Source organism: Takifugu rubripes, chromosome 18 (genome assembly GCF_901000725.2).
Source record: "Takifugu rubripes chromosome 18, fTakRub1.2, whole genome shotgun sequence".
In the NCBI taxonomy this organism is placed as follows: domain Eukaryota; kingdom Metazoa; phylum Chordata; class Actinopteri; order Tetraodontiformes; family Tetraodontidae; genus Takifugu; species Takifugu rubripes.
This window is the reverse complement of record NC_042302.1, coordinates 6984103-7011889: the sequence shown is the minus strand read 5'-3', so window position 1 is coordinate 7011889 and position 27787 is coordinate 6984103. Positions and strand designations below refer to the sequence as shown.

The window sequence follows — 27787 nt, the reverse complement described above, 5'->3', positions numbered from 1 at the left end:
AATTTACACATTCGCTGACTCCAGGATGAGCAGGCGTCGATGGGAATGACACAGCCGTGTATTCAGACCTTTAATCTCTTTTTAATATAAAAAAGTGCATCTTTTGGCATGACAGTTGAATATGAATGATAGAAAAGGTACAGACACAGAGCTCCAAACACACACATAATCACTATGAATGGTCACAATGCTGCTCAAATCTCAACCTGTACACCTTGCCCTGTAGGATCTATGCATTATAAAAAAAAGCTATCATATCTCACACGCAAAAAATAAATACTGTACACGTTCTTGAAACATTTCTCTCCGCTTGTCTTCTCTTTTCACAGTGTGTAGTGGATTATGATGCGATGCCATTCTCTAACACGTGGGGGCACTATTGTACAAGTGGGGAGTCTCGGTTTATTCAAAGGAGTGAAGTTGTTTTGATTTGGTTTTATTTTTTATTTTTCCCCCCCTGCGACCCCACCCTGCTGCTGTCAAAACCAATTTTCCAAAACATTAATAATGCAGAACCTTGCAGGGAAGGAAATACAATTCAGGTATTTGTCCTGGGATGCTTTTTATACAGCGTCCCAGGTTAATTAAATAAACAGTCGAGAAATTATAACCATTATATATTACTTCCTTCAGCTTGTTTTCCTATACGCTGAAGATGATGAATTTCAGAGCCCATTTAAAACTGTAGCTCGCATACCTCTCACTTTACCAGCTGCTGTTAATTAAGAAACCAGCCAGAGCAGAGAGAATGATAGCTCATACGCTCCTACATTAGCCCCGGTGCTTTTGTGAGCCATGGTGCGTCTCGGAGCTGGGTTGATTACAAGAGGCAGCAGGACAGAAAGTAGAGACATTCAAGAGAAACTGCCCAAAAGGAAACTCCTCTCGTGGTAATCCTCTGTGTGATATTACTGCCGCTACACAAGACCGGCCTGCGCAGTGTCCTTTATCATCGGCGGTTTAACACTGTGCTCTCTACTGGTGGAGAAATGCGATTCATTTCATTACTTTTTACTGCATTTTTTTTTTCCTGGTATGACTATGAGCGTGTTGCATGAGTTTTCCGAGTCTACTTTTGTTATCCGACCGCTGTTCCGTCGATCCGACCCTGCTCTGATCTCTCTAGGGAGCGTAGTTCTTGGGCCGTATCATCATCTTGATGGTTTTGAAGGCCTGCCTGTAGTTGGTGGGGTAGTACTCCGTCGACATGTTGTGCCACGTTCCCCAGAAGATCCCGTTCCGGACTCCCTTGTACCTCTTGTGGTAGTACTTCCCGTTCAGGTTGGCCGACATGCAGGCGTCGAACCACCAGCCGGAGCTGTAGTAGGCGCCGCAGTTTCCAGAGGGGTAGTTGTCGTTGTCACGGTCGGGCGTGGAGAAGAACTTCTGGTCGTGGTTGAAGTGCTTGTTGAAGTTGATGGCGTTCCCGGCAGTCCCGCTGCAATGACACCAGGTTAGCACAGGCGTGTCCCTCATTCCGACTCTCCCATGTTTGACCCTGACCCCGTACCTGTATCCGCTGACCGATAGCCGGTAGCGCAGGAACTCGTTCGCCACGTAGAACTGGTCGTATCTGGCGTACTCGCGGACGCCTTCGAAGTCCTCCAGCTCGATACGCAGGATCATATCCTTGGCTTTGGTCAGCAGGTGGATATGGTCGTTGCCTACCCAGAATTCACCTCTGCAGGGGAAAGAGAAAAATCAGGAAACCAAGTTTCACCAGCCAGAAAAATGACCTCATCTTTGCAATCCTTTATCCTGTTCAGCATGGACCAAGTCCCGCCTAAAACAATGTCTTTGGCATCACTTTTGGGATGCAGCGACGTCCCATCTTCATTTACAGTCAGCGGCCGACACGGTCGCTCCAACTGAATTTACCCGTCCCCCAGCGAGGAGCGCCGACGCAAGGAGCGAGGAGAATAACAAGAGCGGGAGGAGGATTATCTGAGGCCGTGCTTGATCCGGTTGATCTGTAGGCGTCATTATCTGGAGGTAATCTTGACATTTCCCCGCTCCTACAGCGTCAGGGGTGAAAAACTGCCTCTAATCTGATTCCGCTTTCAGTGCAGTCGGTGGAGGCGCCGCATTAAAAATGAATGTTTCCGCATCGGTCCATTTTTAACACGAGCCATTTTTTGCCTCATTATCTTGGAATTCGCTTATCAGTCAAAATGGCTCAAAAGCCGTCAGAATTTCCGATTTCAGCCCCACGCGGGAAAATCAATCCGAACGGAAGCAGGTGGGAAGCAATCAGCGACGGTGGGAACAGGTGTGCATCATCACTGAGGACCAACTGGGCCGTCTCAAATGCTGTTTGTTGTGGGGGAGGTAAAATTACTCTTTTACAAACGACACTGTTGACATTGGTGCTCTCAGTGTGGGCGTGGAGATTAATTAGACTTGTTATGAGCAACAGATGCACCTCAAACAAACCCATTATCCTTATTTAGATTTTTAAAAGACTTTCTTTGGTCTAATTTTTGGGTCCCCCACCCTCCATACATGGTATGTTCCACTCAAAGGCCTGAGAAGGTGATAAAAGACCAGTCATTGGGCCACAAATGTGGCATAACTATAGATGCTAGGTGGTTGGAAGTGTCTTATTAAGTATATAATCTGTTTGTAATCCAGAGTGAAAAGGTATTTTAAAGAGATGTACAGGATTAAATTAGCAGTGTTGGAATTTTTCTTATTTTGGGTTTTTCTTCGGTGCCGTGCTGCGTGAACTGGCCTTTAGAGGGTGTCAGCTCTGCAGTCAGCATGCAAAAATCAGCAGTGTGACCTCTTTGTTTTCCCATTTCAGCTCTCCTGTCTTGGTCTTATGATTAAAGTGCACTCATGTGGCTACTTTTCTGCGCAATATTCTTAAGCCTCTTACCTCACCGTCATAAATCTTATTGTCTTTGAAAGTATTCCACTTTTTTTGTTGAAAAAAAAAATCCCTTCTGATGAAACAGGTTACCAGTCCAGACCTCTCAGCAACCTCTTCCCTGTTCTGCTGTTAAATAAATCGGAGATGTGTACCTCAGGCTTCCGAAGCCTTTCTTATATTCGGCCCAGGTGCGGTTGAAGCTGACGGACCCATCGAGCCTCTGCTGTATGACGGTCCACCCTCCACCAAAGGACTCCATGTCGCAGAAGACCTCGAACGTTCTGTTGCGTGGGTCAGGGGTGACGCGGTACACGCCATTCTTCTTCGTCTCCAGAACGTTGTAGTCGGAGCAGTCCCGCGGGGCAACCATGTCTGGGAAAAACAGGGAGAGCGGTTATGCAGCGGGATGTAATTGAACATTCAATAATTCTCTCCGCACAGCCAGGAGATGATTATGGGATAGAAAGGGACCTGAGAGGAGAGTACAGAAAACGAAATAGGATTAAAAAGTCCGTTTTAAGCAAAGAGAGAGTTCTCTTTTTTTTTCCCGCAATTTTGTTCAAGCACAAGCAGTTCCTCCAAGCATAGAACACGGCCAGAGCTTCCTGATGTGATAGCCACAGCCTGCAACACACATGAGGTGTCAGGACTCCCATATGAAGGTTAAACCTCAGGACAAAGGCAACCGTTTGTCTTCCCCTTGCGCTGCCCTGCAGGACAGTGTCTATTGCCTCCTCTGCCTCTGCTTATTTATTTCTCAAACCCTTGCTCCTCTCCCCCGTGTTGCACCGCAGGCCACTGACCCAACCCCGATCTAAAGGTCCAAAGGCCGCTGTCAGTTAGAAAGGAACAGACTTGTCAGAAATGTGGGGATCTAACTGGATTAGAGAGCCTCTACATGGAGCCTGAACCATGCACAGATGGCACGTGGACACCTGCGTTTGGTGCTTTCCATCTCCGGTCCGGTTTGGTCAGATTCTTGCTTCAGCTCTGTAGCTCGCAGTGCAAAACAACTGCAGTTATCATTCTTTTTTGGAAAACAGCCTCAGTGTTGAGGGTGTGGTTCCAGTCTCTATCGGTGCCACGTTAACAGCGGTCCGCACGTGACGGCTTTGTCAGTGTCTCGCTCTGAGATCTCTGCCTCGTCCCTCTCCTTATTTGTCCCCATGTGTCAAACCAGGCAGCCAGTCTCCCCAGACAGACAACAGACATCTGGCACTGTGCATGACCTAAATAACTTGAACATCACCCGCTCAGTGAGGACTTTTGTCTTGGTTTCACCACCAAGCATTTGCAGGTCTCACTGGGAAAATGACTGCTTAATTAGGCGGCTAATTGGTTTGCCTGCTTTAATGGTAATTTGGAACTTTCCACAATTTGCAAGTGGGGTCGTCAATGACGGTTTAATGCTGTCCACCAATGAGCGATAGCAAACAGAGGAAGCTGTTTATTTAGAGGACATTTGCTCTGACAAGCAGAGGTCGGTCAGAAAAATCCCCTCGGTGATGGACGGAAATGTGTACCAAGAGCGATAGACGCTGAAACAGAAACCCTCACCAGCACACTTCCTTCTGGACATGTTACATCAAGCAGATGTAGAACCCCTGATAATGTGGCGGACGTGAAATGTAGCTGAGCAGGGGAATAAATTGCTTCTCGCTCACTCCGGAGATGTATTCTGTTTTTCTGCAAAAGTCAAAGATTAGTTGCCTCGGCGAGGATGAATGGAAGGAACTTAATGTTCACGTCGCCGCGTGATTGAAACATCGTGGACAATAGCGAATGCAATCCCACGCTACCTTGAAAAAGTGAGATTGGATGAAATGGTGAGAAATGTAGAAAAAAAGTCATAGGTCTTTTCAGATTATATTAAGTGCACGTGTTATTAGAGCTGTGCACAGCCTGCTGAGCTGTAGAAGATTCAAAATTCACGGGCGTGCGTGTGGTCGACAACTGGCTGCCTACAATTCATCATTATTCCTGCTTCTATTTAAAAAAACATCTGGAGGAGCTACAATTTAGCTGCTCCAGACAGTCAAACCACAGCTTAGCTGATAAATTATATATACTTGTTTCTTAAAAGAACAAGAACATTCTTTTTGCCCTTTTGGAGTTTTAACATCTTAACCTGGCGTATAAACAAAGGTGTCACTGATCCCGTGTGCGTCCGCGAGCAATGGTGAAAAAGGTGTCTCGCAGTGATGTCGAGGTAATGAGAGCTTAGCTGTTTTATGCATGAATGAACACTCAAGAGCACGACCTCCTCGGGAAAGTGAGGTGCCAAAGGCAAAGTTGGAAAAGTTACACAAAGAGAGCAGAGATGGAGAAACGGACCAAAAATAGACATCTGAGAGGGATGTTTGAAGGAGAAAGAGACAAATGTAAGGAAGAAGGAAGCAAGAATAGATGAGACACTGGGATTCCCTTCACACCACTGTCCTAGCTAATCTACTTATAGAAAAAGCTCACTTTTGATTTCAAAATAAAAGCACGAGCTAGAGCGTGCCATATCTGGATCTTACTTCAGTTGAAGACTGAAAACAGTGCGTTCACCCAGAAACGCTGTTTATATCAGAGTCGACTACAGTTTCTGCCCTTCTTGTTTGCATGCTGTTGCTCCAGGTTTGACAAAAACCAGACTCCAAACCAGAAATTTGACAATATACAGGTGCCAGAAATGTCAGTTTCTCCCCCTTGTCCCTTTGAGTCTCTCTGTATAGAGATTAGTGGATTGTGGAATGTACAGGCACTTGAATTGGTTATATAAGAGGAGCTGCATTTCCCAGTTTGACTCCAGTTGTCATATTACCTCATTGACGTACAACATGACCTCAACTCCCAACTATTTTGTTGCTCCAGAGTTTGCTATGGCTGCAGCGAGCAATTTGATTCATCACTAACACGCTGAGCCATTTTCGTTGGCGGGCTGCTCCCGCTCTCCCTGCTTCGATTGCCTCAAATCTCCCCGCGATGCTGGTATTTTTAATGGAAAAGCTCCAGCAAACAGCGACATATAGAAGACAATGTCATCGTTGGTTTGCACGGCTTCATTTCCAATTTCCCTGAAAGGCTGCCTCGGAAGAAGGTGACCACCCCGAGATGGGTTGTTTTTAGTAATTACAAAACACCGCGGCCACTCAGGCACAATTGAATACATTCTGTGCCAGAAAATTTACCACAAACCATCCCTGATCACACGATCTGCTGCAATTGTACCGCTAACGTGTGATGAATATAAGGAGAAAGCAGAAAAAGGAATGACAAAAGCTTAGGACTCAAAGAGGGAACTGCATAAAATGCAATAGTTTCTGAGTCAAAAGAGAATCCGACATCACAAAGAAGCCTTAAAGGGGAAGGAAGAGTGCACCATATTAAATCTAACATTAAAAATGCTTCTTACATTGAGGGATGTTCTTCGCCGGGCACGCCGTGTTGCAGGTGGAGCTGAGTTTATTCACCACGCCAGTGATGTTTTCCACCTGCCTGTTGACCATAGCCTGGACATTGTCCATGTTGAGCAGGTTGAGGCCCTCCAGACGACCCTGCAGAACCGAGATCTGGCTCCTGGCGTTGCGCAGGCTGATGGACATCCGGTTCATCTTAACCTGCGAGAGCGGGGTGGAGAGGGCAGAGTTATCTCTTCTGGCAGAATGTTACTGCGCTGTTTTACCACACAATTATGGCTTTAGAGCACAACCGTATGGCGGTCTTCCAAACAGACCATCAGAGCCAACAAGCTCGCCAAATTTTGCCGCCATATGACCAGCGGCGAACGCAGATTCCCCGTCTTGTTTACAATAGCTGGAATTTTCCCTGATGGTCCAGTGGGGCTTTGAAGGTCTTTAAACATCTGTCCAGTTTACATTCCAGTTGGCTTCACCTGACTAGATTTTAGATGACTTTATGGCTGCTGTTTAGTTTGGCTCATTGTCACTAAAATGTTCACAAAGCCGATACTGTTACCAGCCTCCCAGGAATTCAGCTTTCATATCACTTTGTTCTCACCTTGTTTGTACTGGAAACAGCAGTAAATGAAACACGTTGCTGCAGATCTGTTGCTTTTATTTCTAATTCACAGGCGTATCACATATCTGTCCCTGCTTATTGTTTTAGTGTTGTTTTATATGGGTTTTATCTTGAAATTGGCCACTATAGTTCATGAATATTGTATGTACATATCACCTTAAATTAAACAGCATTTAGATGTACTGTGAGAAGTGTCCTCACCTGCATTTCCTGCAGATTGCTTGGGGCTGCTGCGATTTTCCCAAAAGCAGGACCTTGTCCTTGTCCAGTGACATCTCCGTTCGCCATCCCATTTCCCCGCTCCTCTTGGCTGGATGCACTGTGCCCCTCCTGCCCCGTCGCCTCATCTCCATCCCTCTGAACCAGCGGCTGCGAGCGACCCTGGTCGGCTTGCTGGTATCCCGTAGGTCCGTTGGTCTGAGCGCCGCGGCAGTCCTGGCACCCGCTCTTCAGCTTGTTGACCACCTCCTTCAGGCTCTGGAGCTCCTTCATCGTCTTCTCCAGCAGCCTAAACTGTTTGGGCAGCTGGATGGTGAGGGGAGGCAGAGTGAGCTGGTAAGGGCAGTCCTCATCCTCTGCCCCGGCGCCGGAGCTCCCGCACTGACCAGACGGTCTCATCTTGATGGGGCAGGCGGTCTGGCTGCCAGAGTCAGATCCCAAAGAGTACGGTCCCTTCGCGTCCCACCTCTGGTGCGAGTTGGGTAAGTCCACCACCCGGCTGGCGCGCGTCACCAAGGCGGCTGTGAGCAGGAGACTGGCGAGGAAAACTGTCCTCATCTTTCTGAGATCTGTAGTCTAGATACGATTAGCCTCTGTGCCTTGAACTCAAAAACAAACGCGTCCCCGTGGCCACAGCAGCAGGTTGTGAGTAGAGCGTATGTTTGAGCGCAGCCTGCAGGAGGAAGAGAGCGCAGGGGAAGTGCTGCTGCCTCAGATAGCTGTGTCATTAATATCTGCACGGGAGAGAGAGGGGGGGTGTTGAGTTAGAGAAAGGGGAGGGGCAGCTTTATTGCGTAATGTAAAACATCGTAGCAGTGATGAGGAACCAGAGGTACAGAATAAAACTGTGGGAGTAGGAGAGAAAAAAAGAGGGGTGGGTTATTTTCCAGGGCAAGGTGCAACTTGTTTTTGAACCTTCCCCATGTTGCTTCAGCCTGAGTCACTCGCTCTTTGGGGAAATGAGCAAAGTTTCTTCACAGTTCACAGTTTTATTCTGCTTGGACATCCACGTAAATAGACTGACCCAGTTCGTCCTTCAAAGCTTCATTTAAAATAGTGGGTTCCAGTTTGGGGGCTTTTCTTTATGATCTCTCTCCAGTCATCTCGGACTAATTACTCAGTTGGACTGAGGAAACTGAGTCAGTCAGCTGACTTGAGATACAGACCAAGATAGTGAAGCCCCATGGGGTTTATCGTTCTTATCCATTAGAGGGCGCTCTAATAATCCATTGCTGGCATTTTATTTGATAATTAGTGACATTTTCTTTGCAATTTTAACTCTTTTTCACACAGATTGAGAGCACAACAGATTGGGAGCACAACAGAGAAAAATCCCAATTTTAGAACCTGGAATCTGTGCATTTCTGCCACTCCTTGATAGGAAAGACTGCCACAAAACCAAGAGATCACTGCTCGACTTGCTTTTTCTTTCTTTCATTAAACACACATCTCAGGAATGTTGTTTTCGTGAAAGATTTTATGTCTGCAGTCTTTGTGTACACTTATAGGTTTGTTTCCTCGGCATCGATCCCGTGGATGACGACTGTGCAAGTGTAGCAATTCATCAGAGGTCAGACGATCGAAGTCTTTCTTTTTTCATGGCCCGGATGTCCTGCTCACTCGTCATATTTCAAGAGAAGAGACACAGATTGCGATAATTGATTTCAGTCACAGAAATGTCTCGCAGCTCTGATGCAGGAACGATCCAGGAAAATATATATTACGCACAAAGAAGTGACCTAATCTCTTTGTCTTCCCAACTCTAAGGAAAAGAGCCAATATCCGCTGGTGAAGGTAGAGACACAGAGAGAGGGATGGTGGGCGTCTGCGGCGCTCCATCACTCTGTGGAATTCATTGTTGTCCCTCTGTTGGTCATTATTTCCCTCCCTGAGGGTGAAGAACATTAAAACCCTCTGGTTCTCTTCTGTTGCCCATTTCAGAGATGCTCCACATTGCATTTTTACTGCCGGTCTGCAGTGCAGATCACGACTAATATACGACGATTTTAACATATGGACAGGTATGCATCACGAGCCCGTCCTCTTTATCCCGCTCCGAAGACGTCTGGCCACATGTGCAGGCAGGCAGGCACCCGGTAAATGTCTCCTTTCTTGAAGATAAGTCTTGGCGCAGGAATAGGAACGGCTGCCTAAAACTGCTTCAGGCTGCTTCTGTCAGATAAATGTCCATCTTAAAGCCAGGGCGTCTGTTGCTGCACTGCTATGCCTCAAAAATATTCAGTTATACGCCTCCAAATTGATTTGAAAAGAAGACCGTTGCCACAGTATGCTTTTAAATTGGTTAATATCAGCTCGCATGACTGCAGTTAAAGCTAGTTAGGACCAGATAAACCAGTGAGGAGCCCAATATGGGAGAGTTGGAGATGGCGTGAATGTTTTCAATGATCATCAGTTCGATGCTGGGGTTTGTGGTGCTCTGACCTTGGGTGACAAACTGATAAACATTGGAATAAATCATAATAACAGCAGCACTAATCTGCATTGCCCGCTGCATCCATATCTCCGTCCGCTCAGCCCTTGGAACGTGGTCGGAATCTGTAATCCCTCCACAATAAAAAGATAAGAGATATAATGAAATGGATCTACGGTAAAGAGTAATCGGCTATCTTTGATGTTTAAAGTCATGAGTGTGTGTGTGTGTGCGCAGGCGAGTGTGCTCATCTGTGTTTACAGTCCGACCTGAGATATCCCGAGCTCCGCAGCTCCTCCATACAAACAGTCCTATACCTCATTACTCCCCCAGTGTATCAAGCTGGCACTGGAGATAAGGGAGGAAAAACACCTGTCTTCTGTTCCTTCCACTGTTACCCACAGAGAAGACTTTATCCAGACCAACCCTCCAGATTGGCACGGTTTTTCAACCATCGGTCATGCAGCCGGGCCTCTTTCTTCAATCTTTCGGGAGTAATGGTCCCTGTAACTCAACGCTTTTTTTCCCAACATCAGATCAGAGGTTATTTCTTCTCTCCTCTGAATTCCAAGGCTGGAATAAAAGGACTTTTCCTTCCAACAGAAGGGAAAAAAACAGATTTTCCAATCTTATTTTGCTAATGAATATATCACAAAACCGCTCATGGGTCAGATTACGAGAAGGGAAATGTGTGGAATAACCTCTCCGAATAAGTCCTTTCATTTACAGTGTTGCTATTTCAAAGACTATAAAGTAAGGAAACGTCAAACCCACGCAGTAGATCTTAAATCCTTGGTCCAGGCTGCTGGCTGATTGACGCAGGAAATTAGTCAATCTGCTGGGAGTCTGGTAACGTCGGCAGTTATTATGAATTCTAATACATTAACTGCCTTGAACATGTCACCACTGGCACTTTTTCATACCTATAAACATTGTAATATTTCTCTTATCTCTTATAGCTATTGTGGCTGGGAAGAATCAGCCGCACCAACGTAGCCAAACTGAAGGCGTTTTACGAGCTCCTCCAGGACACTCTGCAGCGGTACGATCTCTTTTTTTTTTTCTAAAGCTATTGTGACCTGTGTTTTGTATTCTGGTGCATTAAGCCTCCAGACACGTGGAGAATTCCAAGTCTCGTGATGGCCTGAATCCGTCCGGCTGCTGTTTCCTTTTAAAAGAAATGAATTCCTTTCAGATGTCGTGGTTTTATATGCTGTTGGAAACATATGGGCGCAGCATCTGCCACAGCAGCTACTGGCTTCTGAGGAAATATTTTAGAGCTCGCGCTGAAGTCACTTCCAGCTCACACATGGAGCTGGAAGTTGCAGCCGGCCGGATCCGGCAGTCGTCAATCAAAAACACTCAACGTTTCAATCGAAACCAAAATGGAAATGTGGTCACCTGGCAGCAGATTCCGATGGAAAGAAATAATTTCAACTTCCATCAACAGCACCCGAGATTCCGAGACACGGCTTCTGGAAGAAGCCAAGGGATGCCGCGCTGAGCTGGAGAGGCTACGGGCCGGGGAGGCGGGGGCGGAGGAGCAGGGCGACCCAGAGGACCCCGAAAGCGAGGTCACCCACCTGAGGCGGCAGCTCCTGGGCACCTACGACGAACTAAAAGCTGCTGAGGACAGAGATTACGAAACACAACACAAGCTGAAATGGTTTGTTTCTGTGACCCCCATTTAATACACAAATCCATAGACGGATGAGCCCTCATTAACAGTTCTCCAACCTTCGGGCTAAGGCGAGAACATTCCCCTGTTGAATTCTCAATGTTGTTGCCGCGTCCGCATGTTTTTCCGCACGTTTTTCCAAGGGTCATGGGTAGAACATGTTCAGTGGATGATTACACGTGTTCTGAATGTAACATGTTTGCTCATCTGGGCTCTTTGCGTTCGCGTTTCTCTTCCTGACGTCAGTCATGAAATATTTCATTTCCTCTCCTGCAACTGTTTCCTCTTACTTCCACGAATTGCTCCCCCCCCCCCCCCCCCCCCCCCCCCCCCCCAGCAGCACATTTTTCCCTATTCTGCAGCATGTTTCTCTTCCCTCCTGTGCCCATCCCACTCCGCAAAATCTCTCTGTGCGTCCGAGGGGTCAAGCACACTCCCAGAAACGGAAAAACTGCGCAGTCGCAGCAGCGTCTCCCTCTTCGCAAGCGCTTCTTTTCCAGAGCCAAAGGGAGGGTCCTGGAATATCGCTAAGCAACATAACATCCAACAGAGATTCCCAAACATTTAGTCTTATGACCTCTGGAAAAGAAACCAGTGTACTTGTGACCCCACCAATGGTTTGAGTCACTTTTTCAAATCTGAAAGAAATCTTTTCCTCCGCATCTATGAAAAAGACTGAAAATGGCTACAAATGTCATCAGATGTTAATTGCTCTTGTGTAAGATGGGAGCTGTGTTGGATGGGAGCATTTAAAGTTGACATTTAAAGTCCAAGTTTAAGACAGGAAGTGAAATAAGAAAGTTAAGTTGGAAGACCGAAACCTTTAAAAGGTTGTGGCTTAACATCCATACGTCCAGTTCCATTCCTGTAAAACAGTCAATATATGTACAGTTTTATACAAAAGATAACAGGAAAAAAAACAGCTTCAACAGAATTTAGGGAATTTCCTTTTTTAGACTGTTTTAAATAAAGTCAAATGATGTTCTGCTCCAATGTCAAGACCATTTTCATGGTAGCAGATATGTATATGATACCCTATAAACTTACTTCCCTTTTTCAGTGTACAAGTGAAAGCACTTGGTAAAAGCACATCACCGTAAATAGGCATGTCCCGAACTCCAGCGAGCAGAAGATGAGACTTAAGATACAATATTTCCGGTATTTAAAATGCAAAGCGTTGAAAGACAGAAGCGCCTGATGGCGAGCTGTGAAAGTCAGGAATCGATTAAAGCAACGCATTTTTTGATTGGAGCGCCAGCTGGCAAACTGTCAAATTCAAATTCCCTCTATTTACCGAACAGCGTGAAATTCTTTGAAGCTTGCTTTCTCACACTGTTTTCCTCCCAACATTGCTGTCTGACCCTGAACTGCCTCGGCGATATCTAACCACACCACGTAAGCTCACCGCTGCATTGCAAAGATAGGATCTGTGGGATAAGGCGACTTCAATGCAGGCCACACACTGAGTTGGAGCCCTGGCAGTCATTAAAATATTAAACGGGAGACACTTGTAGGTCATTCTCAGAGGGTGTTGGGGATTTAATAGATGGCATTAAGCATAAAGTGTCGGGCACTTTTAATTTCGTTCCCCCCCTTTTTCTTCCCCCTCTTTATCGGTCCGGAGCTAATCTCGTCCCCTCTTCCTTAGTTGCCTGCTCTTTATTTTTCTCTCTCTCCCTCTGCTCTCTTGTCCAAACGTGGCTAATGGGCTGCATATGAGACGCAGATGCTGGTCGTGCAAATAAAAGTCATCGCATCCTTTTATCTCGGGCCAAACACACTCAGGAATTCAGCACATTTTCAGCACATATTTTAGCATTTCGGTTTACTTGTGTGTTAAATATTGAACGCATCAACATAACAATTGAGGAATTACCATCTACCAAGAATTGTTGGGTAATTTTTTGGACCGCTTTAGAGGAATTTTGATAAAGTTCCTTAAATTTTAGCACTGCTAGGCTACGTGCGTCTTGCTTTGGTCCATGTTGCGTTCACACAAACATGTTGAGGTTTAGAGAAGCAAACTGAGAAACATGTAAATGAGTTCTTATAAATGCAACTATCACTTCCCTTTAATTCTGCAGTCTTGCTATTGAAGTGGGAACTGAAACGCCAGGGTTTTTTTTGTGTCTTCATCGTGCATTTATCTTGTTTTTTTCTCTTTTTTGAATCCCACCCCGCTGTCTGCACAGTCTCCAGGAAGAAAAACTGAGTCTGGAGAAAGAGAGTCAGCTCCAGCTAAAACCATCAGTAAGTCTTCCTTGCATCCATGAATCATCACAGCTAGTTGAGAAGAAGAAATGACAGAATTGGCACATACCGTAAATGAAAACCAGACCCGCGGGACAATCTCATATTCAACACTTTTCGGTCCTCTAATCACCTCTGTTGCATCTCTGATGCTTCTGGTATTTAGTCACATAACTGAAGATTAATTCGCCAAAAAATGTCAGTGCACAACACAAAATGGAACCTGTGTGTTATGTGCGTTTTAAAGCATCATTTTTACAAGTGGGGAAGATTTCCCAAAGGTTAATTGTGTTAAATAGACAAGAATCCCACTTTTATAGGTTTTACTATTCAAAGATCAGCATCAGATGTGACAACAGTTTCAATGAGACCCTCAAACGTCAGTTGCAGCCAACATCCTTGTCAAACATGATGAATTAACTATGGCTTTCGTCAGCCTGTGCATGCATTTTTAATTATGGTTCCTTCATCAGATTCCATCTACTGTACGTATAGCAGACATTTTAATGTGCGTTCCAGCCATCAAGAGAAATTGAAAACTGGTTGAACAATCGCATGCTTCTTCCATGTGCATAAAACTGTAATGCTGTAGGCTGCAAAGTAGATGAATAGAATCTAAACAATGCATTCACAGGGGCATGAATAGGTTTAAAATGGTGTAATTAAAGCTAAGCTAAGGCTGAGCGAAGGGTAACTGAATCCATGATATTCTTGGCCGAATGCTCAGACTTATGGTGTCTCTTCCAGGAGCTGGAGAGCAGAGCGAAGGCCCTGCGGGACAAACATGAAGATCTGAGGAGAGAAGTTGCCCAGAGACAACTGGAAGTCAGGTATTTGATGCAACAGTTGATCTTCACCGAGCCAACACGCGCTTTTATCTCGCTCATCCTGCAGTGATATGAACGCACGCTGCACTTTTAACACATCTGACTCTGTATAATTCATTGCTTTTGTTAATCAGAGCTGTTTGTTTTTGATGCTGGTCTGTGCAGAAGCCTGATGGAAGACCTGGAATCCAGCGAAGAGCAGATGTCGAAAGGATGGAAGGAGCTGGAAGACAAGAGAGAGATCGTACTGCTCAAGGAGGTTGGTGCATGAGCAGAGATGGCCTACAGCATACCATCAATATACTCACAAATCCTGTGTGTATGTGTATGTGTGTGCGTGTGCGTGCGTGCGTGTGTTCGATAACAAGGCTGAGAAAGCCCAACTCATCTGTGTACCTGACCAGATTTTAAAGGAGGCTCAAAGGAAACACTTTAAAAAGGAGTAAGTGTATTTAAGCCCTTGTAACCTTCATATCAACTAGCATGTGAGTGATTTCCTAATTTTATGGGGACCATTTCACACCCAAGAAACACTGAATTCCCAGGTGTGTGTCATCAAATTCTTTTACGAACATGCCATCAATCCTACAGATGTGCAGCGATCACCAATATCTGTTAACAGTGTAGATTCACTCCTTCTCTGACATGAGAAACATCCCTCTTGCTGCTTTTCTGCACTCTCTTTTTAAGTTTAGTTCAAATTAATATTTGACAGTGTTGCAGTGGAGCTCTCTATATTAGAACCAAGAACAAGGCGACTTGTGATATTAAATTCACAAAGATGTGGCTCATCAGGGGGTGTGTTAAAAGGAGACATATGTTGTTATTTGAAGATACACAGTCACGCATCGCTGCTCAGGAGTCATAAACGAATTCTCTTGGTGTTTGGCCGTCTTTTTTATTTTAAATGTATTTGCGCCAGAGCCGCACTAAAGAAGTCAGAGGCCCTCAGTGCCGAGATCGCAGAAATGGAAAAGCGAGCGAAGGACGCTGGGCTGCGGAACAGCTCCCTCAGGTCAAAGACCGAGGAGCTGAACGAGGAGTCGGAGGCTCTCAGGGCCCAGGTCGAGGTCGGCCATGCGAAGCACAGGGAGCTGCTGAGAGAGCTCGATCTCAGGAAGGAGGAGAAGGTGGAACTTCTAGGGAACCGGTACGAGCTTTTCATCGTCAAAATGGACGCTGGGACACAATATAGCGCTGCTATTTAGGGGCCTTTAATGTGTTATGATGTGAATGTTGTGTCCTTTTGTCACCAGAGGCCTTTTGGAAATGAAGCTACAGAGCATCATGAGCGACAGAAAGCAGCTTCATAAGACTCATTCAGTGCAGCTCAGGGAGAAAAACAGGTATTACGACAAGCGAATAAAAGAATCTGTGTTTTTACACTGCTGTTTGAGCAAAACTATGTGTTTCTCATCAGGCAGATGCAAACTCTCATGAGAATGGAGCGCATGTTGGCCACAGCCACTGAGCGGCTGGAACGCACGCGGTCCATCTATAATGAGCTGCAGGCACAGGTGACTGACCCATGCGTGGCTTAATTTGAAAACATTAATCACGGCCGTGAATGAATCTTTGGACACGGGGGGGTTTACTAGAACCACCCATCTGTGTGCCAGCAAGGAGTTTTGCAAGATTATCTGACTAATTTATGTGTCCAAACATCCTCCTGCCAGTAAAACAGCCTTTTTATTGTCATTTTCCTGTCATTTAACTGATAGTGAGCGTTTTTAATAGAGGCTGACAGCAGAGCGAGGCGGCAGCGGTGGGGGGAAACGTGTCAGCATATCTCTCAGGCACATAACATATGAAAGGAAATCATTGTGACGCCAGAGAGTTCACATGCCGAGGGGAGATAAAAAAACAACAAACCTTCCGTAATGAATCTCACATGATGGTGAGTTTGTTAAAAACCACAATATGGCATCAGAATCCCATCAAATGGAATGTGATTGACGGCTTTGGTCTTTCTCTGTTCTAGAGATTTAAAAAAAATGTCCTCAGTATTTAAATATGTATATAGTTAACTGGAGGATCTTTAGATTGCATCTACAACTGTGCCTTTAAAAGACTATAACATTCTCTTTAACTGAGCAGCAGATTAGCGACAAACGTGCATATTTGAGCTGCCGCTTGATGTGCTGGAATTCTCTTATCTTTGACTTTACAGTTAGACGCTGTTCCTAAAAGGGATTCCAGCATTCAGCAGAGGATGGAGCTTCAGAGGGAAGTGGATGCCCTTAAAGTCAGCCTGGAAAAACAGGTAGAGATGCTGCATGCGAACAAAAAGGAGACAAGAATTACATTTTAAACGTCGTATCAGGCTGCAACTACTACTCTGCCCTCTACTCGATTGCTGTCCATATACACGAATGTTTGTATTTGGAATAATTACAATAATGAGGCTTTGAATCCCTTAATCAGCAGTTTCGTATGTTGAAACAAAAGGCGCACCATCTTGGGGCATTAATTAGCTGCATCAGCATGTAAAGTAGATGAAGCAACGCGGGCCTGCGAGCTAACTCGGGCTGACAACTCACACTACAAAAAGACTTGAAAGAGCATCTTCTCTTTCTCAACCCATCAATTCTATTGTTGCCCACACCACTATCGTCCTGCTCTAGATGCAGCTTTTACAATATTCTCTCAAAACCCTTGAACTGGTTTGCTAACAGTTTGGCTAATCTTTCTCAGTAGGCTCTAAATCTCTGAATTAACCAAGACAAAAACTCTGTTTTTATGCTTTGAGGACATTTTGTGCTATTCTTCTGTCGACCTTCAGTCGCACTCAACTTGAGTTTATTTCAGCTCTTGGTTGCTGAGGAGGAGAGCCAGAAGCAGCAGCATTATGGGATGGTTCAGGAGCTGTTGAGGCACTCCAACAACCTAAGCGAAGAGCTGCAGAACCTTCGATGTCTAACAAAGATCAAGGCCGAGGAGAGAGGCCAGAAGCACCGTGAACTCCTCAGAGCTCAGGTTCGCTTCACACACACGCACACACACATGCACGCAAAGGATTATTTGGATGTTTATTTTGGATGCACCGTTAGTACATTTTCACTACTTCAGCCACTCCAAACCTGCATATTTATGTGTAAATGAGCCACAGTTTCAAAGAATGTAATTATCTTGGGGGTTTTTTTTATAGCTAAATTAAAGCTCGTCTCTAAATGGCTGTGCACGTCCTTTCCATTTTGTTTAGAGACCTGGAAACAACTGTCATTTAGCTCTTTAGAGAGACTCTTTTAAAAACGCTTTTAAAAGCTGTAATGTCAGTCAGAACTGCAAACTCAGCATATTTATTTTTGAGTTCCTTTCAGAGTCAGGGGAAAAGAATAGCTGCTAGGCTCCTGAATAAATGTACAACTTCAGATCACTGAGTTTGTGTGCACACGTGAACAAAAGTGATGACACTTGAGCTCTGCCTCCACCCGCAGCGGCTGAACCAGCACGTCCAACAGGAGCTTCTGGAAAAAGATCTGATCATCGCAGACCACAACAAGCTAAACGCCACGCTGCAGAGCAGGTGTCACCCCTATTTCTCTCCCTGTCCTAGTCCACCACAAATGTATGGGGCTTCTGGCCACTTTATTTGTGTTTTTCTTTAATATTTCAGAGACTTAATCTTTATAGGGGATCAAATTTAATTTAACATCTGCACGCTGTCAAGCCAGAAAGGCGTAACTTAGTAATTGGTCATACTTCAGTGTATAGATGCAGATTAATGCATCTGTCAACACCCACCACAACACAGACTACTGTCTGATGTGGTTGCCACAACAATACTGAGCTTTGATTCATGGGCCACTGCGGTTAATATGATTAACTACATAACCATTTGATGCCAGGTAAACGCTAAATGACAATTATTGTCAACCACAATCCATAATCCAGGCTTTTATTCAGACCCAAGCAGACCTGGTTTGGATGCGAAGCTTCGATTCTCGTAACTCTTCGCCTGACTTAGGCTTTCGCAGTATTGTAAGCTGAGCAACATGGTGACAGAAGAAAAGAACAAGTACGTCAGGCTGAAGCAGATGACGGTTCAGACCGTCTCCGAGCTGAAAGAGCAGCTGAAGGTGCAGGAAAACGAGGCAGAGATCCAGCGTTCCCTCGTCGTCAGCAAAGACCGGTGAGCTGGTGTCACGGTCGGCGTCTGCCAGCGCCAGCCCTATCGAAATGCTCGTGTTTTGTTTGCTCTCCAGGTCTCTCACAAAGGCTCACGTGAAGATCAATAACAGCTCCAAAATGAGGGATAAGCTACGCAATGACATCTCCAAGGTCAGGGTTCTCACGATGGATTCGTAAATGGATGGAACGATCCTTCAGCATTTGAAGTCTAAAAGCAAATATTTTATCTTTCAGATGGCTTTGAAGTGTCGCCAGATCAGTCAGGATTTCGAGGACAACGAGCTCGAGCTGGCGAGACTCGGACAAATGATCAAACTCCATCAGGACGCCCACACGGACACAAACGGGGATCTCGAAACCGCCAGGCAGCGCCGCAACTTCCTGTGGGTTCCTCCCGACTTCCTGCCTGTGATGCGGGCCGAAAATTCAAAATAACATCTGTGTCGCCCACAGTGGCCTCCAGCTCCTGGAGCAGGAGGAGGTGTTGTTGAGCTACACCAACGAGCTGAGCGCCCGGGACGCGGCCATTGCTGAGCGCAACATGGAGCTGGAGACAGCGGAGAAGGAGGCGAGAGACCTGCGGCTGGCGATCAGAGAGGAGAAGAGACAGATAGACCTGAGGAAGAAGGAAGTGCTCCAGGAGAAATGGTTGGAAGGGGAGATCGCCACGCTGCAGATCGAGGTGGGGGGAGAACAGACACACCCAGACATTTGCTGATGCTCAGATCAGGTTCGATGTTTGTCCACACGTCATTTTTGCTTTAATTAGTATCGGCTTTTGTTCTCAAACAGCGTAAAAAGGACACAAACATCTGGATTAAACCCAGCTGAACAGATAGTCAGAGACACAGAGTAGGAAGGCAAATGGAAAAAAGTCGCCAGGGAACAAAAAGACGCACGCAGCAGAGTTTCTCTGCCAGTGGCTCGCGGGATTGGGTGTGTTTTTGCTCTGAATCCCAGCGACTGGTTCTGACTTTGTGTTGGACCAGACGTCTCGCAGCTGAGCCTCTCGCTGTTTTGGATGAGCGCAAAGCTGGAACAGACATCGCCATGTGCTTTTTTCTTCTTTTTTTCAAAAAACAACACCCTTTTCCCCTTCCCTCCATCTGTTTACTCCTTATGTTGCCATGCTTTATTCCTCTTTTATTCTAATATTCAAGATTTTCTCCTATTTGTTATTCCTCTCTTGCGCTCGACTGTGTTGCACCGTGTTATTTCTGTAGTTACCTTTCTTTTCCCAGAACCCCCCCCCTTACTTTTCAAACACTCCTCTGATCCATTTTATAGCTGTTTGCTCTTGTTGTCATGGTAACTTTTCCTCGAAACTGCCACAAGGTTAATATTCAGTACGAACGAATCATTTAAACACTAACATGATAAATTGCTAGGACATTCTTGTCTCCTTCGGGATTAATTTGAATTAATTCCAACGCCTCATCTCCCCACTGAGCCCCACCCTCAAGTCAGTTTTGATTTGTCGGTACATTGTGTCATCATTTTAGTCCTTGGAAACAGAATTTGGTTGCATTTTGGACAAACCTACGCAGGCTAACATGCTCGATTTGGGCAAAAGTGCCGCTCAAAACAGCCCACGCGTCACCGTGACACCAAGCGAAGATGTAGCTGCTCTCGCACGCCTGTCAAACGTGCAGGAAAGATCTGTTTACACAGACTCGGGAACTTTTGAACAGGCTGTTTTCCCTGTTTTCTGCCAACTTACCTCGTTTATCCTGCATCCGCTGTCTCAATTTCCACGCAGATGCCGCAGCGTCTACGCCACCGCACGTATCCTTTACTTGCGTTCATCTGTGACCGGTTTATCGTCTCGCAGATGGGTCCCCGTCCTTTAAAAAATATTTCTTGACAAAGATGAATTAGGCCATCTGCGAGAATATTGAAGTCCGATACACTCTGAGGGCTTTTATTTCCTCTTGAATTTTAATGTTTACAATTGCTGACAGATTATTGTGTTGTGAGTCTCTGGCACACACCAGACAGGTGGAGAAGCATCAGTGCACGCACACTGGGATGACAATCCAGTGGTTTACAAGCTTGCCAGAACAGCACTGCAGCAATATTTAGGTAGCTGCTTACTTTTGCAAACCTTAATATGAAAAGATAGCATATTTATAGAACAAACACACACACAGTGGTAATGGCTTTGGAACAGCTTGGGGCCGATACACCGCAGTGTCCCCACAGCCATGAGTCATTTTCTCTGTTGATGCCTTAAGTCTTCTGTCCAACCTGTCTGGAAGAGAAAAGGGGGGCGGAGGGTAGCCTGAAAACACCGCCGCCCCTCTCTGCAGTGCGCCTGAACCCCCCAGATGTCTGAGTCTTTATGACGGGCCGCCTGCGAGTCGGCTCCACACGCGACCCCTGCGTCAGACTTATCGTTTATCTCTTTATCCCAGCCTGGAAACGTCCCCTGCATCCCAGTGATGGAAAGGTTTCCCCCTCTCCAGCCTCGCTTTCTGCGCCGTCCTTCAATGCGTCTCCTACTTCCCGAGTCGGTTTTTAATTATTCTGCTTGTTTATGCAGCGATTCCCTGACCAAACCAGCTTTGCCTGCCATAAAAAAACCAGATTATCCTTGAGTGTTCTCCACGGCTGCATCACCTCCGGTGTAAATCAGCGCCGTTACGATGGCTGCCTGTCAAATGTTTGCGCAGTTAATATGCATAATTTATGTCAGATTGCACTTCCCAAAGGCCCGGCTGCCCTGTTCGCACGCTCGGCTAATTCTTCTTGCGTAACTCAATAACGATAATATCACGGCTCCTTTTATCCCTTTAATCCTCGTGGCCGAGAGGCTTTGTAAATAAGGTTATGATTCTCTTGATTGGTGGCTTTGCAACGAAGACGCAGGAAGTGTGGTGCCGGCGTTATGAGCCAAGCAAACGGTCATTAGCTGCGCGTGTCCGGTGTCGACGACAGGGAGGCTGGCAGGAACACAGAGGTGAAACAGCAGCATAGCAGGGCGGCTTTCCAAACGCTGAGGAAGAAGGCACAGCGGAGGGGAGAGATTGACTGACGCGACAGGGGAGGAGGAGAGTGGCGGAGCCGCACCGTCTCATCCATCACGCGGCATTTTAAATGACTCGGAGGAGCTCGGTGTGAGGCCGGGACGCCGATCAATCGCAGGAGCGGATCCGTGGAGAAGTTCATCATTTCAAGCCTCAGAAGCCATTAAAACCAATGAAAACATCTGCAGTTGCCGGATCGGTGGAGCGATGGTCCTCTGGAGGAGTCGGGAGCCGGAAATGCGATGAAACAGCATCAGATTTTTTTGCGCGGTCACCGGGACCTTCGTTTGCCGCAGCACCGTCGCTTGCTTCTGGTTCCTAACCCGCGTTTGACTCCCTGAACCGTGAAGGGTTTTGATGCCAAAGCCGTGTTCTGTGAGAACACTGCAGAAAACCCTGGTCCCTGTTGGCCAGCCCCACTTCCTCTTTCTCCCCACATCTCGTCTCCACATCTTATCACATCCTATCTGATCTCTCCTTACTTCCCCTCGTCACTCTTTTGTCAGATTCCACGTACATCGGCCTCTCCTCTCCTCGTGGGCTTCGGGCCTTTTTTTTTTTTTACACGCGCCATATCCGATCACATGGAGGTCACGCCATTGGCTTAAAACCGGCCTTCTGCGGTAATCAACCTCTCTTGCAGGGGGTAGCAAGGACAGGACCATTATTCCGCACCTGCCACGTTAGTCACGGACACACGCACAGGTGTGTGTCAGTCCACACATATGGCTGAGAGGAGAGCAGCCGAGCTTTCATAAGCCAGGTCACGCCAGGTCAGACCTCCTGCTTGTAACATTCCTCCGCACCCTGTTTTGCTCCTATTTTTCCTCCCCGGCCCCGCATCTTCCAGAGCATCTCCTCATAAATTCTCTTTTTTCGTTCCTCCTCTCCGCTCTGCTAACCCCGTTTTTGGGGGTTTTTTTTTCCCGCAGCCGCCTTTCATTTTGCTTTGCCGCAGCTTTGAGAGGCAGTTTATAAATGTACATGAGGATAAAACCACTTAGGAGGAACACGAAGCACTCAAGCTCACACCCCCGTACCCAATTAAATCCCCATTTCCACCTTTGGGGACTGCTTATTTACCCTTAAAAATATAGGCATTGGATTTGTTTAAAAAAAACTATATAATTAATAATGCAATAAGCTGGAAAACTGTTGATTTAAACTCTCTAAATCTTAATATTGTGTATGTAAATGCTCCATAAATAGTGCAAGCACTTTTGCTCCTCTTGTTCCATCGGAACATTTCTTCATCCTTCACCTTAACAGAAACTTATTGGTTCGATGTTGTCATGACCTTTGCTGAGTGCACTCAAGTATACGAAATAACACATTTCACCCTTCTGGGGTTTTTTTTCAGCTGGCTGAAGCCCTGGACAAGACCTTCGCAAGCCTGAATCAACCCGCCGATTACAAAGAACTGAAAGGAAAAGACCCCTCAAGTGTTGAACTGCTTCACAAGATTGAACAGGTAGCTCTAAAAATACAGGGCAAGCAAAAAGACCTGTTTGATTCTTGGCTAAAACATCAAACTAACCTTTTCAGAAAATTAGAGGTCAAGGTAGATTTCAGCAAAAATAAGCCACAGCGATGGCTTTCTTCCAACCTTTTATATATATATATGAGAGTCCAAACAGCAGCGCTCCTCTGTGTAAGATGAAGAAACCAGTGCACGCTTCTGTAATAAACAGCTGATTTGGCAGCCTGTTTCTGAACGTGAGCTGAAATTTCATCCTAACGAGCCAAAATGTCACGTCTTTTGTATTTTCCCCTCAAAATGAGCCCGTTAATACAGTATTGTTTCTGCGTACGTAGCTGGAGGGGAATCTCGCAGAGAGGGAGAGGCAGGTGTTGGAACGACAGCTCCTCCTGGACCAAGTGACCCGGCTTTCCGAGCCCCTCGGCGAGCGGGTTGAGAGCTGCCAACAAGACCGACTTTCGCTCGCAAAGAAGGTAGGCGACGACGACAGGGTGCAGAATATGTGCTCAAGCTGTTCGGCAATTCAGATTTCCTCCCAAATACGTGCACACAAACTGGAGGAGCATGTGCCGTCCATGTGAGGAGCACGCAGTCAGGCATTAGGGAGTTCACCGAGCATTACCAGTTCCCAATCCTTCCACTTTCTCTTTGCTTCCTCAACCGGCTGTAATTCCTGCACACGCTACTAAACAGCTGCGAAAAGAACAGACTGTGTTACAGTCCCTAATCATGTAAAAATCTGGGGAGATAAGACAATTTGGGGGTCATTCACATGGGAAAAGAGAAGAAAACAGGGATGAAACTAATTCCAATGGCAGAAAATATCAAAAATATGTGATAAATATGACAAAAAAGAAGTTTGGTCTAATGTGCCAGTATTTCTTCTCATAGTTGACAATAAAGTTGATGTATTTTGGCAGTTTTTTTGCTGAGTAATCCTCTCGTGTGTGTGTGTTTGTGTGTGTTTCTCCAGTTAAACGAAGTCCGAACCAACATAATGGACACCAACCACCGATTGATGGTGCTCGCTGCTGAATTCTCCATCAAACAAGCCACGACTCTGTCTCTCCAGCAGGAGATTAAAGAGAAGGAGCACCAGGTTAGAGCCTTGCTGCACTCCCAATCCGTCTCTCGCTGTCGTTCCCGTTTTCCCATATAAGTCAATACTATTTCTCATTGATGAAGCCAAAAATGAGACTGTGAGGCACAAACGCACCTACACAAGACTACACAAGAAGCGGCAGGCTGACAGGCGTTTTAACCGGCTGAAGGTTTTATCTGCAGGTTCCGCGTAGCTGTTTAAAAACTGTCTGGCTGGTGATGGTTTGAATTCAAACGCTACTCGTCTGTGAAGCTAAATGCCTCCGGTGGATCGTCTCGCCTCGATGAGTCACGGTACCAACAGATATTTCTCACAGCGGCCACGCTGCCCCTGAAATCACCGGTGTATCTTTATCCTCCTAATGGATCAAATTTCAGCTCTGGCCACCTTATATATATATATATATATATATATATACATATATATATACCTATATATATAATCAAGAGATTGGGGTGCACTACTGTTACTATATGTCCAAACGACACAAAATAAGATGTAAATCAGCCAGGGTGCATATTCTTGCAGCCTCCGGGAGAATCCTCGCTAACACTGAGCCACTGGCAAAATGGCTGCTGACAGATGCTGAAGTAGCCGTTTTCCTTCGCCGTCACTTTCCGTGTAATTGAAAGACCCATTTAATTGTTGTTTCTGGAACATCGTTTGCAATTTCCGACCTTTTTCTCCTTTTGTTTTTCTGGCTCTTCCAGTTTGAGTGTTGCGTCTCGCTACTTTCTTTCCCCGTGTTAAAAATAAAGCGGCTTTCACAGCGTGGGCGCTGATCAGCAGAGGAGCCCCTGCGGCTACAGCATTCCCGCAGCCTCTCGCAGACAACCAGATGTCAGTTGACGCAATAACTTCACTCCAATTCTGCGTTATCCTGGCGCCGTTCGGAGCCGGGAGGTTACGAGAAACCGTATGGATGCGAGAAACTAACCCACGTCCATGTGTCCAGGTGGACAGGTGCCGCGAGCAGCAAGAGCAGGGCCTGCCGCCGTGCCCCGAGATAGAGGAGGAGTGGAGGAGGATGCTCCGAGACAAGAGGAGGAGGCAGAGGGATAAGGAAGAGCGAGAGAGGGTAAACACGCACACACACGCACGCACGCACGCAGAAGCACGGTGACGAAAATGCCGAGAGCAAGGTAACACAAGCGCGACAAAGAATAAAAGCAGCACGTCTGGGGCACGAGGCAGGAATCCATCAGAACAAAAGGGGCTGCCGTGCACCTGCATGTACAAAGAGCCAGAGTGAGAGGAGAGAAAAGCCCGTTCCAGATAAGAGGGGGACCAGAATAGCTTCCAGCACGTGCACGCGTCCAGGGAGCTGCCGGTGTGGCGTTCAGGGCCGTTATTTCTTCTCTCATTCAACGCTCTCATGCCGGCTGATCAACTTTTACATGCATGAGAAAGTATCTCTTTGAAGAGGTGAGAGGCAAATTGATGCTAGCGTTGGGTCAGGAGCGTCGCTGGGACGCGCGGCAGACTGCCAGAACCAAACGGGGCTGACAGCAAGGAACACAAACCTTGACTTGCACAGTGTTACAGCCAGAAGAGATGGAATTGTCATCTTTGGAGGAAAAGTTTGACAGTTGGAATCAGTGGTGCAATTAATAAGGGCTCTGATGTCAGCGTAACATTAGCTGGTTAGCTAGGTGAGATTTATGCTCAGACCTTTTGCTGTTTAATTGAAAAATTGTGCATAAATAGGCCAAATATAGTGTTCTAGCTCATTTCTTTTAGCAATAGATGGATTTTCCTCTGCACGAGGTGACAGGAGGTTGAAAATGGAGTAACTCAAAATAATAGAGGCACAGAGACACTCATTTGTTTCTTCAAAAAGATTTATTAAATGGGCAAACTGGAGCAGTAAACGAGGGCATTAACTATGTATTACTGTTGGAAAATACACCCTTGAAAGAATAATGTTGTCATTTTCTGCACTAGTCTTTTGCAGCGTGAAAATATGAACCTTCCTTAATGAAAAGTAGCTCAAGTGTTTCCAGCTACTGTCAAAGAATCTTAATCAAAGTAAAAAGGAGGCCAGTAAAAGGTGGCCTGTAGCCTACATATCCGTGCTACATTTTACCCCATTATTAATCCAGTCATGGATCCCAACGCTCCAGATAGAATCGAGCGTATAAAACTTCACACAGGCTGGAAAAGTCCAACCTCCACGGCAGCATCTCCAACTCCCCGACGGCAGGTTAAACCCGCCTGTCCTGCTTCAACAGTGAACAATAAATAACTCTGTGGGGAAAAATACAGGGGTAAATGATCTTTGCTTAAGGGTTTAGCCAGAAAATGTTAAAGTTGTGTGCGTGTGTGCAGATGGTGGAGGAGGATGAGTGGAACCAGTTGCCTGATGGCGATTACACCACAGCCGAGCCTCGGCCCAACGCCTACATCCCCCAGACGGATCTGCTCCCTCTGCCCAGACCTTACGGAGCTCAGGCCCCCTTCAGACCCTCCCAGGCAGGAGCCAACATCAGACACATCCGCAAACCAGCGCTGAAATCTGTAGAGATGTAGAAAGAAGAGCAGGTACGCTCACATCTGTCACACTCCTGCTGCCATAGGATGAATCCCCGAATATTTAGCTTCAACTTTGTGGTACTTTTAATGTCATTTCAATATGAATGAAGAGTCTCCATAATTCAAACAACTAAAAGCCACAAGGACTGTGATTTTATTCTGGGAATGTCACTGAGACTCTGTGGGCTGCATCTGCTTGTAATTTTGCTCTTTTAAAAAAACAGATACTGGTACAAGCTTGTTTATGCTGTTTGCAGTCACTCTAAATAGTGTCAACGAGTAAAAACAGAGGACAGACGAGCGATAAAGTGTCCAACATCACGTCCAACTGCAAATAAGGACACGTTTCCAGCTTCTTTTGCCCTGAACCACCTTGTCACACTTCCACCTTTTGTGTTTGATAACATAAATTCATTTCCTGGGAATGCATCCTTCGTAGTTTCCCTCCAGTAATCGCACTTATTGATGAATAAATTTCATTTGATTTAAAGCTCAAAGGGAAGCCAAGTGTGCCTGGAAAGATAAATGTAAATACAGCGGGCAGGAGCGGCTAATGAAAGAGCATCGGGAATGACAAGAGGAGACCTGGGAAGGCTGGCAGAGGAGGAAAAACTGGGGTAAAAATGGGGCAAATGGAGGCTTTTGAAGCTTCCTGGAACTTTAGTTTATCGGCGAATCTAAACTGGAGGTGAAATTAGTTCCGCCGTTAACATATTTTGGTCCTTTTGAACTGCGTCCATCTGGTTTCTTGCTGTTCGCTCCCCCAGTCACACCTGCGTCTCAGCCGTTGTCTGGAAGTGAAATCAAACGGAGAAAATATCAAACAGCTTTAGTCTGTGAATCAGCCACCTCCGACCGTGGCGTCCAGGCTGCCCGGAGGCCTCCAGACCTTCTGAAAGTCTCATAAAGTCAAAGATTAAGCGGGCAATTGACCTCAAAAACAGAGCGGGTTTGAAGACAAATGCTTTAGAGCCACAGGTTTTAAATGAGGCGGTTGAAAAAAAGGTTTTCTGCTTGACTTGAGTCTGTCCTGCATAAGCTCATTTGCAAACCACATCGAGATCACACGCTGCAACCTGAAGATGAGAGCTGTCATGTGGGCTTTAGCTGTTTGTGCTAATTAGCCGGCCACGTAACGCTGCTTGCATAACAGCGGCGCTGCGGATGAACTTGGGAGGAATTCCCCACAAGAGAGCGAGTCGATAGCCTCACT

General features: G+C 46.1%; 2 protein-coding genes across 2 annotated transcripts in view; one reads left to right on the top strand and one right to left on the bottom strand.

The window, feature by feature from the left end:
• Window positions 1-27757, top strand: part of ccdc146 (coiled-coil domain containing 146) — a 32991-nt gene extending 5234 nt beyond the window's left edge. Inside the window, exons 3-23 of the mRNA XM_011613457.2 lie at window positions 10508-10590; window positions 10999-11214; window positions 13419-13476; window positions 14224-14306; window positions 14469-14562; window positions 14672-14745; window positions 15226-15453; window positions 15560-15649; window positions 15724-15820; window positions 16474-16566; window positions 17112-17279; window positions 17741-17829; window positions 18271-18435; window positions 18509-18584; window positions 18669-18817; window positions 18888-19116; window positions 22821-22931; window positions 23276-23413; window positions 23914-24039; window positions 24998-25120; window positions 26371-27757. Of these exons, the coding sequence (XP_011611759.2) occupies window positions 10508-10590; window positions 10999-11214; window positions 13419-13476; window positions 14224-14306; window positions 14469-14562; window positions 14672-14745; window positions 15226-15453; window positions 15560-15649; window positions 15724-15820; window positions 16474-16566; window positions 17112-17279; window positions 17741-17829; window positions 18271-18435; window positions 18509-18584; window positions 18669-18817; window positions 18888-19116; window positions 22821-22931; window positions 23276-23413; window positions 23914-24039; window positions 24998-25120; window positions 26371-26571 (2691 nt within the window). The 3' untranslated portion in view covers window positions 26572-27757. The remainder of the gene's footprint in view (window positions 1-10507; window positions 10591-10998; window positions 11215-13418; window positions 13477-14223; window positions 14307-14468; window positions 14563-14671; window positions 14746-15225; window positions 15454-15559; window positions 15650-15723; window positions 15821-16473; window positions 16567-17111; window positions 17280-17740; window positions 17830-18270; window positions 18436-18508; window positions 18585-18668; window positions 18818-18887; window positions 19117-22820; window positions 22932-23275; window positions 23414-23913; window positions 24040-24997; window positions 25121-26370) is intronic.
• fgl2a (fibrinogen-like 2a) lies at window positions 62-7842 on the bottom strand. The gene is made up of 5 exons (XM_003972905.3): window positions 7100-7842; window positions 6273-6477; window positions 3025-3244; window positions 1511-1681; window positions 62-1438 (listed from the first exon to the last, which is right to left on the bottom strand). The coding sequence occupies exons 1-5, from the start codon at window positions 7673-7675 to the stop codon at window positions 1123-1125; spliced, it is 1488 nt and encodes a 495-aa protein (XP_003972954.2). The 5' UTR covers window positions 7676-7842; the 3' UTR covers window positions 62-1122.
• Window positions 27758-27787: the final 30 nt, after the last annotated feature.